The sequence below is a fragment of the Oryx dammah genome, unplaced genomic scaffold (assembly GCF_014754425.2).
Source record: "Oryx dammah isolate SB20612 unplaced genomic scaffold, SCBI_Odam_1.1 HiC_scaffold_16, whole genome shotgun sequence".
Lineage (NCBI taxonomy): Eukaryota > Metazoa > Chordata > Mammalia > Artiodactyla > Bovidae > Oryx > Oryx dammah.
In genome coordinates, this window is record NW_024070200.1 from 4,578,888 (window position 1) to 4,591,257 (window position 12,370).

Genomic DNA, 12,370 nt, shown 5'->3' on the forward strand with positions numbered 1-12,370 from the left:
GTGACCGGCTGGGTCATCCCCCGGCCCCTGTCCAGGGCACGATGCCCATGGTGGGCACCTGAGAAGAGCGTGTTAACAGATGCTGGCTCAACTTCCGATTCAACTGGGAGGGCTCATCACACGGGATTTTTGTTTTCAACTGGTCTTGATTTAGGCCGTTAGTCATTCCTGTGACAGTTCCTTCCCATCCACCCAGCACTCGGCCAGGCTCTGGGAATACAGCAGAAGTGAGCAAATTCCTGCCCTCAGGGAGTCTACGCTCTGCAGGGAAAGTGCACCAGAGTGAGAGGCTCTGACAAGGGGCAGAGATGAGATTCCAGGCAGATGGGAAGGATGGTCCAGAACACTGCCCTGCCCGCCCCTCCACACTGTCACCTGCATGAGAACACACACCTGCGGTGGGTCTGGGACAAAACGCCAGGAGGTCAAGACACCAATTCAAGATCCACAAGTCAAGATGGCCCTTTACAAACTTAAAAAGAAAGAAAGGAAAGGGGCTCTCCCGGTGGTTCAGTACTTAAGATACAAGGGACACTGGTTTGATCCCTGGTCTGCGAAGATCCCACGTGCCAAAGGGTAACTAAACCCCAGCGCCACAACTACGGAGGCCCACGTGCCCCAGAGCCTGTGCTCTGCAACAAGAGGGGCCACTGCAAAGGGAAGCCGCCCGCCACAACTAGAGAGGAGCTCCCAGCCAGAGAGAGCCCGCGAGCACGGCAACGAAGACCCAGCAAAGCCAAAAATAAAGCTGTATTTTTTAAAATATTTTTTTAAAAAAAGAAAGAAAAGCTGTAGAATAAGCATGGAAGATTGACGATTCAGGTCAAACCAACACTAGAGCAAAACTGTGCGGGCCTGTCGGAGCGGATCTCATCCCGAGAATTACCCGAGCAGGTGCGGTCAGTGTTTTTGAGGCCCAGTGGGGGCCTGAGTGCACCTGAGGCTCCTTCTTGGGCACAAAGTCCAACGATGCATCAAAGCCAGCTCAGCCCCAGCCCACCCGGGGTTGGCCCTGCTTGCAGAAGGGAAGAGAACTGGGGCAGAGGCTGGGCGCCCAGTTCCGGGAGCCACGTGTCCTAGATTCTCCAGGCCTGCTCTAGTTTGCAGTGCCAGGACCTGCTCAGCTGAGAGGTAATTTGCTGAGGTTGGAGTTCCATAATTTACTCTTGTAAAAAGGATGATTCACTAAAGCAGTTCAGTTCAGTCGTTCAGTTGTGTCGGACTCCCCGCGACCCCATGGACTGCAGCATGCCAGGCTTCCCTGTTCATCACCAACTCCCAGAGCTTACTCAAACTCATGTCCACTGAGTCGGTGATGCCATCAACCATCTCATCCTCTGTCATCCCCTTCTCCTCCTGCCTTCAATCCTTCCCAGCATCAGGGTCTTTTCCAATGAGTCAGCTCTTCACATCAGGTGGCCAAAGGATTGGAGTTTCAGTTTCAGCATCAGTCCTTCCAGTGAATATTCAGGACTGATTTCCTTTAGGATCGACCAGTTAGATCTTTTGAACTGTGGTGTTGGAGAAGACTCTTGAGAGTCCCTTGGACAGTAAGGAGATCAAACCAGTCCATCCTAAAGGAAATCAATCCTGAATATTCATTGGAAGGACTGATGCTGAAGATGAAGTTCCAATACTTTGGCTACCTGATGTGAAGAGCCGACTATTGGAAAAGACCCTGATGCTGGGAAAGATTGAGGGCAAGAGGAGAAGGGGGTGGCAGAGGACAATATGGTTGGATGGCATCATCGACTCAGTGGACTTGAGTTTGAGCAAACTCTGAGACAAAGTGATGGACAGGGAAGCCTGGAGTGCTGCAGCCCATAGGGTCGCAGAGTGTCGGACACGACTGAGCGACTGAGACGGCAACTCACAACAGCAGTCCCCAGTGTGATGGTTTCTGGGGCTGAGGCCTTTGAATCCTAGATAGCATATTCAAAAGCAGAGACATTACTTTGCCGACTAAGGTCCATCTAGTCAAGGCTATGGTTTTTCCAGTGGTCATGTATGGATGTGAGAGTTGGACTGTGAAGAAGGTTGAGTGCTGAAGAATTGATGCTTTTGAACTGTGGTGTTGGAGAAGACTCTTGAGAGTCCCTTGGACTGCAAGGAGATCCAAGCAGTCCATTCTGAAGGAGATCACCCCTGGGTGTTCTTTGGAAGGAATGATGCTAAAGCTGAAACTCGAGTACTGTGGCCACCTCATGCGAAGAGTTGACTCATTGGAAAAGACTTTGATGCTGGGAGGGATTAGGGGCAGGAGGAGAAGGGGACGACAGAGGATGAGATGGTTGGATGGCATCACTGACTCGATGGACGTGAGTTTGAATGAACTCCAGGAGTTGGTGATGGACAGGGAGGCCTGGCGTGCTGCAATTCATGGGGTCGCAAGGAGTCGGACACAACTGAGCGACTGAACTGAACTGAACTGAAAGTCATAAAGGTGGAGGGTCCATGGTGACAACAGTGGCTTTAAAAAGGGGTAAAGAGATCAGAGGTTGCCCGCTCTCCATCGTGTGTGGACACAGCAAGACGAAAGCTATCTACCAACCCAGAGGAGACCCCTCACCAGAACGCAAGCACACTGACACCCTGATCTTAGAGTCCAGCCTCTGGAGCCATGAGAAATAAGCGTCCGCTGTCTAAGCGCACGGGTTGCAGCGCTTTGTTCCAGCAGTCTGAGTTGACTAAGACATCATCCTGCGGAAACAGAATCCGCATCCTAATGAGAGCCCCGGGTGTTCTCCTACGTAGGGGAGGATTGACAGGCCTGCTGCGGAGATGACCTCCTGCCGCCCCTTTCCTGCACCAGTGGGGAAACCTGATGCAGGGAAGCTTTCGCCTAGAGATTCACCTATAATCAGCCAGCTAAGCAAGTGGGAGAGGGAGGATGGGAGCCAAGGTCTCTTGGAGCTCAGGCCAATAAGTTCTGGCAGCCCATCGGGGCTCTGACTCCCACAGTAACACAAAGGTAAGGCCACGGACATCTTGGGTTCCAGACCATACCCACATTTGGGCAGACTGTCAGCAGACAAAAAGCATCAGAAAATCCCATGCTGGCAGCATGGAGCCAGCGCCAGTAAGCAGGCTCAGAGGGCTAGTGAGGAACACAGTCTGCCGACCGGCCGGAAATGAAGTCAGGCACTTTGCAGAGATGAGGGATGTGCTCTGATCATCAAACCTGATTGGAGAGAGATTGGCGAAGAAGAGAGAGAGGAGCCAAATCACCCATTTGCTGTAATGAACTGGGCTGGACCGGAGAAGCCCAGAATCCTGACATTGATCATGCAGCTTTGCTTAAGGAAGCATAAAAGTCTATGGCTGGAAAGCAGCTTTAATGTCATCTGTTCCAACTGCTCCTTGGGCCCGGCAGAAGGCTGTCTGGCCCTGCTGTCACACTCCAATGGTGGGATCAGCCGTGGCCTTAGACACCTACCCCTCACCTTCAAAACTCGGACTTGCTTTAACCCAGCAATCTGAATTCTGGAACCCAAGCTGCAGGCAATAAACTGCAAGTGTGGAAAGCGCTAGACGCACAAATGCGCCTAACAGTAGACTGGTGTGGTTTGCCTGGGGATGGTAACAGGGAGGGAAAACGACCCGCATACCCCCGACTGAGGCACGGTTCTCTGGAAACAACGTTCCGTGTGCACACGAGTTCCACAGGGTGCCCATGAAAGGGTGAGGCACGGGGAGCCCCACCTGGTCAGCCAGGTCAGGGGGATCAGCCGTGACCAGGCGTGGAGTGACAGACACCACAGCCTGGCCCACCTTGACAGGGGTCAGCCAAATCGTAACCACGCTGGCTCTACGGACCATGCAGTCTTCGGTTCAACAACCCAACTCTTGCTGCTGTGGTGTGAAAGCAGCTGTAGCTGCTATGCAAGTGAATGACCAGAACTGTGTTCCAATAAAACTTTATTTACACACACAGGAAGTAGGCCAGACTTAGCCCTAAGGCTTCAGCTGGTCGACCCCTCATCACCACCTACTAGCTTTAAATGGCAAACCGAAGGAAAGCAAATGTCCTTCAAACCATCCTCGGGAAATGGTTTAATAATCTGAACCACTTGAAATAAATTCATTTGATTCATATTTATGGAGTGCCTGCTGTGTCAGACATGCGTTCTCAGTACCGAGGATGAGGCGAGGAGCAAACCAGCCAGACGTGCGCTGTCTGAGGGATGTACTGAAAATCTACAAGAACTCATCTCAGTGTAAGGAAAACCCTGAGAATGCTGTGTGAAATATGTGAAGTGAAATACAAAACTGTATAAGAATAAGACCAATCAATGTTTAAAAAAACACACAGTGGAAAAGAACACTGAAATAAAAAAATTAAAAAAAAAGGCACATGTTACAACGTTCACCTTCAGCTGGCTCGGCCACCCCTTCTATTCCTAGTGTCTAATTTTTCCATATAAAATCACATACTATATGAAATAATAAGGTCCTTCCCATCGTCCTTTTCATATTTATTTATTTGGCTAAATCAGATCTTAGTTGACGGCACATGGAATATTTAGCTGTGGCATGTGGGATCTAATTCCTTGACCAGGGATGGAACCTGGGCCCCCGGCATTGGGAGCACCAGGGAAGTCCGCCACTTCCCATTATTTTTAGAAGAGGAAATCTGTCATGATTTTAACGTAAAGTCTGTGTACCTCCTGCAGTTTTCCTGGCTGCCCCTGAAGGCAATAAGAGCCACACTGCTCAGACCTAGGCGTCTGCACGCTCACCAGGCAGGGCTGGAGAGTTCAGCACGCTGGACAGAGCCCCGCGCCCCGTGGGAGTGCAGCAGGACTGCTGAGAGCCACCTTAAGCGGGCCCCCTTGCCTCTCCTCTCTGGCCCTCCTGCTGGATCCACAGGAGCCGCTGGGCCACACCTCTCAGAGGAAACATTCACTGAAGCGGGAGAGAGAGTGATCCCCTGAGTCTGGCTGGTGCAAATGGAACGAGCCCTGTGACCCAGCGAGGAAGACAGGGGGTCGGATCGTTGGAGAAAAGGAAGCAAAAACAAACACTGTGCGGCCCCGTTACCCACGTTACTAGCTTGGGAGAGGACTGGCAAACATGCCAACACCAGTCACAGCAACATCTGCTCCTAATTGCTTCTCCCCTAGCGTTCTCAGAGCGCATCAGCTGGCGTCTGCCCTGGGAGAAAATCCAGTATTTTTAACAAAGTCTTAAATCAGATGGCGTCCTTGATGAGTAATTTCTTACGTGGTTGGTCTTCGGGGCTAAAAACAGTAAGCGCACCTCCGAGGGACGTGGCCGTCAGCAGGGGCTGAGTGACCAGGAGGCCCAGCTTCAAACGGCATGACTAAGAGTTTCCAGCTCCAACAGCACTTCCCAGTGTTTTCTTCCATTCATCATGTATTTATAGCCCAAACATGAGTGTTCCAGTGCTTTTATAAGTCCACGTGTCCACTTCTTTATGGGTAGCTTTTCTCTCTTTTCCAAATATTTTTGTTTAAAAAAAAAAAAAAGTCTCTTTATAAAAGAAAAAAATGTATGTTTTTTCTTTTAAAAAAAGAGTACATCTCTTTATGTCTAATTCTCCCCACTCCGTGTGAGGCACAATCCTGTAAGCAAGATACATATGGATGGAACATCCTGTCCTCTTGAAGGAAACTGTTTCTGGTTTTAGGTTCTCCTCAAAACACCAGCATCCCCCGTCCACAGCCTGGTGGGAGAGCACCTTCCTGCAGCTGCTAATCTAAAGCACCAGCCTGCCTTTTGAATCTAGCACTGGAGACCTCACCCTGCCACCTTCCATCCCAGCCATTCGGAAAGGCCTCTGCTCAGCACAGACCTGCAGAGGCCGCTGCACCTGCCGGGACAGGAATGCCTTTAGGCAGCAGCTTTGATGCTGCACCTTCAGCACGGGACCACCAACTCCCCTGGATCCCAGCTGGAGGACGGCAGTCTCTGACATTCCGCACCCTCTTCTTTTAAGATCAAGATCGATGCACGTTTCATCATGAATGACCCTGCAGCATTTGAGAGATTCAGTGCCTCCTTCAGACCAAGGGCATTGCTTCTCAGGGCTTGAAACAGACACCCTGAAACCACTGGCTCCCCAGAGGCAGGAGCACTCAGGTTCTTCCTCACTGCCCCTCCCTGAGTCCTTCCTCAGTCTTGATCCTGGCTCCCTCTGCTCACAAACCTCCCATGGCTCCCCACTGCTGATCCAAATCCAGATGCACAGCCTTAAAAGTCTCTCTGCCCACCTGTCCCACTGCCTGGGGCCCATTCCCAGCTGTGTCACTAGGAAGCAGGTCACTGGCCCTGTCCAAACCTTATATCTCCCACAGTCTGCATGGTCGCCTCCATCTGCTCAGTCAGTCAACCAAGATCTGCTGAATGCCTACCACGTGCCAGGCACTGGTCTAGGAGCTAGAAGTCAGCAGCAAACGAAACAGACAGAAACCCCCGCCCTGGAAGATTACATTCAAAGGGAGGGAAACAGACAAATACACACGTACAGCCATAGCGCGCGGATGATGATGAATGATATAGAGAGAAGTGAGGTGTGGGGGCGTCTAGTGAACGCCAGGACTGCCTGGCACCTGGTCCAGGAAGGCTTTCCTGCAGAGGCGGCATGTAAGCAGGATCCTGGAGGAGGGAGGGTGAGAACCTCTCCATAGAAAACCAGGAGGGGTGCACTGCAGGCAGAAAGAGCAAAGGTGCAAAGGGCTCGGGGCAGCAATGTGCTGGTGTGCTCTAGGGACGGCTAGGAGGCTGGTGGGACCAGAGCTGCAGAGAAGGGGCTGACAGGAGATTATGAGGCCTTTGGGCCACCGCAGGGACACAGCTCTTAATGCTGTGAGACCTGAACCTGGACGGTGCTGACCGCAAGAGTGACACCTGGACTTTTGCTGTCACGGGACACCCTGGCTGCTGTGTTGAGAACAACTGTAAGCCGCTGGGGCTGGTGTGGGTGGAGTGGTGTTGCCGAGAAGACATTTATCAGAAATGAACGTGCTGCCACTACCCAAGCAGGAGACAAGGGCGGTTTAAAACCACAGTTACAAACGGATCTGCTGATGGTTCGGGTGGCAGGGGATGAGAGCAGAGGCAGAGAGCGTGATGATTCTGATGGGTTTGGCCTGAGCAACCAGAAGGATGGAGATGCCATGTCTTAAGTGAGGGAAGCAACGGGAGCAGCAGGTTGAGGTAACGGATGGGACTGGACAATCGCTTCTCTATGGGACCGATGGGGACTAGCCTTTAAGCCCCGAAGGCAACACAGTCTCCTCTGTGAAGCCCTCTTTGCCCTGAGCTGAAAGCTCACCCTCTCTGAATGCCGGCCCCGCCCCAAGGCCCCTCCCCTCACGCACACACAGACACACACACGTGCACACACAAAGAGCACTCCTCCGCACCACTGATCTGTATCCACATATTACTCCCTTGAGTAATCCAAGGCTGATTCACTTTCTAACATCCAGAAGCATCTGCACACAGTAGGCGCTCCACAAATATTTTTAGCAACATGCTTGCACAGAACTGCACCTACGAAGCTTTAATATCTAATGACTCAAGACTGTTCTTTCAAAACATCTAAAAATTATGCTTTGCACTGATTACATATTAAGTGGTAATTATTCCATCTCGAGGGTCCTATATATAGATGTTGACCCGCCCCCAGTCATTCAAATTGTCAAGAAAGCTCTCCTGGAAAGGCCAAGTGAGGAAGGTGGGTGTTACCTTGCTGGTCCTTATGTCCCAAGCTTTCATTTCAGAGCTGAAGCCGCCACATACAAAAACACTGTGGTCTCTCGGATGGAACTTCAAGGTAGTGATCCTAAAGTCACTTTGGCTACTGAATAGCTGGGTTCCTACAACACACAAAACGAAGAGAGTCAGAAAATACTCAGATCACAAACTAAATATCTTAAAATTAAGACGCCACCTGGTACAGAGCCACAGAGCACAGCCGCCTGAGCCCAGGCGGCCAGTGGAGAATTTCCGGAAACACAACCCGGGTAGCATCCACCCTCACTCTCAGGCCACCTGAGAGCCTCTACAAGCTCAACCCCACCGCACCCCCACCGCTGGGATGAGCAGCATGGCTGAATCCACCAACACCACCTTTTAGGTGTGCAGTAAACCCATGCGCATCAACCCAGTTAAAGCACATGTCAACTCTAAACCCACTTTGCAGTTTAAAGAAACCAAGGCTCAGAAAGACTGAATCACAGCTCCAAAGCTACCCAATTAATACCATAGATTACTCATCTGGTGGTGTAAAAACCTAGAGCAGGATGAGCCAAAGTGATTCTTCTTAGGATCAGCACCTTACAACCACACCCTTACGGCTTGCAATAGGATGCAGTGGGTGGGGTTTGCGGTAGAGCATGGCAGGTGGGGTGCCATCAGGCTCTTAGTGATCAATGAAAGTGTGACACCACAGTGACTCAACACAGGTTGGAGGAAAGGGGTGTGGACCACCTTTTCTATCTGCCATGACACTGCGATCAAGCACTTCCAGGCATAGTGCAAACATCTGCCTGTATGCACGTAACTCTGCCGTGGAAAATATCTTCTTTATCACCGAGATCGCTTAGAGAGAGGTAAGCCATAAAGAAAGTGAAAGTGAAGTTGCTCAGTCGTGTCTGACTCTTTGTGGCCCCGTGGACTATAGCCTACCAGGCTTCTCTGTCCATGGGATTCTCCAGGCAAGAATACTAGAGTGGGTTACCATTTCCTTCTCCAGGGGATTTTCCCAACCCAGGGACTGAACCCGGGTCTCTCACATTGGAGGCAGACGCTTTATCCTCTGAGCCACCAGGGAAACTCTAAAAATGCCAGAACTGTTGATCACTTAGAACAGGTCAGACGTGGGGCACGTGGGGAACGGAACTTTTGCGCTGAGCCAAGGTATACTGGCCTCCAAAGCCAGCGTGCCTTCCTCTGCACAGTGCCACAGCCCAAGAGGGGCATCTTTGACCGCCTTTGGCCCTCAGAAACCCTCCCCTGGACTGAGGTGGTGGCCAGTTAGGGACCTAAGAAGCCGGAAGCCACTGCCCTGCCAAGATCTCAAGCAGAGTCTCCTCGCACAGGAACCCAGGAAGTGCGCTGGGCCCACGGATTTAGAAAGCACTTCCGGAAGGCTGCCTGGCTTTGCGTTCAAGACCATACTTAATTAAATGCTCTACCAGCTCACCAGGTGAGGAGATAAAAGTCATCAACTGGTGCTCCTGAGAGTTACAGCAGAATTCTTGATAAAGCCAATCTGCCTAGGTCATTGGTCTCCAAACTTGTCTGACAGCACAGGAGACACCCTTAGGCATATGATGCCAACATGGGTATATTTATTTAATAAATAAGTGACACAGTGTGCTACTATACCAATGTATTATGAATATAAAAACAATTACCAAGAAAAAAAAAGATGATTTTGAGACAAGGATAAAAGGACAAAATAACCCATATTTTAAAACACATTTTAATATGCCATTTACTAAGAGTACCAACAAACCTCTTGGAAATTATTAAACCAAATAAGTTGTGACATTTTTAGTAAGAGCAGCAGGACTATCCTCACTTCCATTTTTGTAATGTAGGGACCTTTCATTGACTCAGGGACTTGAGAGCAGCTTAGTTACAGCCTCAGTTTAGATACCAAAGTCTGCCAGAGCCCAGAAAGCCTCCTTCCAGAGATTCGAGGAACCAGAATGGAAGATACTTACCGCTGGAAACAGGAGAGACATTTCCCACTTTCTTCTACCACTGATGCAAAGGATTTTATGAACATTTTGCTAATAAAGCTCCATTTCCCCTAATGCCAAATAATGGCCCCTGCAACTAATCTTTAACAACCCAATTCACAATCCACTGAAATTTTCATTTACAGGATTCTAGAGCCGATTAGAAAAACACTGTTTCTGAGTTAAGAGTGCAAAAATCGAAGTTTTTAATAGGGGATACATTCACATCATTTGGGGCAACAAAAATTACAGAATAATACAAATGATTAAAAACATCTGTTTTCAAAATGTCCTCTCCATGGTACAAATTTTTTGGAAAGAGGCTACTCTCTTGTTCTTTGTTAAAGTATCACCTTTACCTTGATGGATGATTAAGCATGTTGATTTTTCTTTTTTTCCCCAAATATCTTCTAAGGGCCTAGAGTTGGCAGTCATTTGTCATCAGAGGAAATTCTGGAAACACTTGACTTTTTGCAAATGAAGACTCTATGCCTCCTTAAGCTCAATAAGCCCCTCCACTATTTTGCTACAAAATGCAACGCACAAAGATTTCTGTGGTCCCCGTGTGTCACCGCGACGTGCTGTCAAGGGCTGGCCAGTTGGGATCGCACTGCTGATTACGGTGAAGGGACCATAAACAGCAGCCTCACTGTCCAACCCGAGGAGAGCAGTCAAGGCAAATATGGTTCTCTGCCTGGTGCCACGTTGAAAAGTCATTTACAACTGGGACTGTAAATAGCACTGTGGCAAGAAAGACAATGCTGGGAACTTGTTCCTGACTCACAGGAATATTAAAGAAGGACGAACGTGAACAAAGATGGGAAGACGTGATTCGCCCAAGGAAATGCGTTGTTTTTCACTGACATTGCTGTCTTAATACTGCTTTTCTAATAAATAACTCCCCTGCAAAGCATCAGGAAGATGAACAGACTTGTAGTGTTCTGGGTGCCGTGCCCCTTTCATTAGCTCAAAAGACAAGCAACTCTCTCAAGTTAACCAAAAAAATTGCTTCCCGGGGAATGAATCTCATTGGAAACCTATTACTTCTTGTTCTTCCTCTATCTTTTCCTTTCCCGAAACCTGTCTGGAGCCCAAACTCTTCCTTGCCTTTCTGCTACAGTTGAAACCAAGTCAGAAAACCGAGGTCAGAAGCCAAGCGTGGGACTTCCCTGGTGGTCCAGGGACAAAGACTTCACAGCCCCAGGGCAGGCGGTCCAGGTTCGACCCCACATTCTGCAAACTGAGAGTCTGCATGCCACAAGTCAAGATCCCGCGTGCCGCCACGAAGATTAAAAGATCCCACACGCCCCAACCAAGAGCCCGTGCAGCCAAGTACACAAATTAAAAAGATGAAAGAAAGAAGCCCAGCATTTAGGAGCCCAGTTAGCAGGCTCCCCTCCCAGGAAGGATGGAGCGGAGGCTGCTGGCCTGTGCTCCCCAGGCATGGTCTTTGTGCCTGCAGCGCTGGCCTCAGGAGCCTTGCTCCAGCCAAGGGGCTGGGGGACCCCTCATGGGGACTCGGGGAAGGCAATCATCACGTTCCCTTGTCAGAAAAGGAGAGTACAGGTGCCGCTGCAGCCCCGCAACGTGAGAAGGCCCCAGCAGGCCACAAGTCTTCTCTTCAGACAGAAACAACTGCGCCTAATGCCGACTTCTTGCTCATTTGCAATTCACTGCCAACCCTTAGGTCCAAAAGGAAAAACAAACTATCTGCCTGGAGGAAGAAAAAATCCCCCTGTTTCTTGGACCATATCACATAACCATATGCTTATTTCAGGAAAGGCAGTGAATTAGCCATGTTCTTTCAAAAAGTGTAGTGATACAGTCTTGCCAGCAACAGGGCGGGGGGCAGGGGGATGGGGAGAGGAGAGGAAAAGTGAAAGTCGAGCTGCTACAAGATAATGACAACATTTTTGCTGGAAAAAAAAAAATGTATTTGACTATGTTATTCATCCTCCATTCCCTAAAGAGACTGAGAGAAAATCTATGTCTTTTAAGTACTAAAATTTTCCAGTTAGAAGACAAGCCATAATTTATATCTTTTTCCCTACTTTAACTTGTAATAACTCGGCCTCTGCTGTATTTTCTTTGTTAAAAGGGACCAAAACTGAAAAATGTTTCCATTTTTTAATAAGCTTCAGTTCAGTTCAGTTCAGTCGCTCAGTCGTGTCCGACTCTTTGCGACCCCATGGACAGCAGCACTCCAGGCCACCCTGTCCATCACCAACTCCTGGAGTTCACTCAGACTCATATCCATCGAGTTGGTGATGCCATCCAGCCATCTCATCCTCTGTCGTCCCCTTCTCCTCCTGCCCCCAATCCCTCCCAGCATCAGGGTCTTTTCCAATGAGTCAACTCTTCGCATGAGGTGGCCAAAGTACTGGAGTTTCAGCTTTAGCATCATTCCCTCCAAAGAACACCCAGGGGTGATCTCCTTCAGAATGGACTGCTTGGATCTCCTTGCAGTCCAAGGGACTCTCAAGAGTCTTCTTTAACACCACAGTTCAAAAGCATCAATTCTTCGGCGCTCAGCCTTCTTCACAGTCCAACTCTCACATCCATACATGACCACTGGAAAAACCATAGCCTTGACTAGATGGACCTTTGTTGACAAAGTAAAGTCTCTGCTTTTGAATATGCTATCTAGGTTGGTC

The 12,370-nt window shown here is 49.5% G+C and overlaps 1 protein-coding gene across 1 annotated transcript in view; it reads right to left on the bottom strand.

The window, feature by feature from the left end:
- WDR25 (WD repeat domain 25) overlaps positions 1-12,370 on the bottom strand; it is a 142,869-nt gene that overhangs the window by 35,206 nt on the left and 95,293 nt on the right. The window contains exon 4 of the mRNA XM_040256928.1: positions 7,714-7,844. Within this exon, the coding sequence (XP_040112862.1) occupies positions 7,714-7,844 (131 nt within the window). The remainder of the gene's footprint in view (positions 1-7,713; positions 7,845-12,370) is intronic.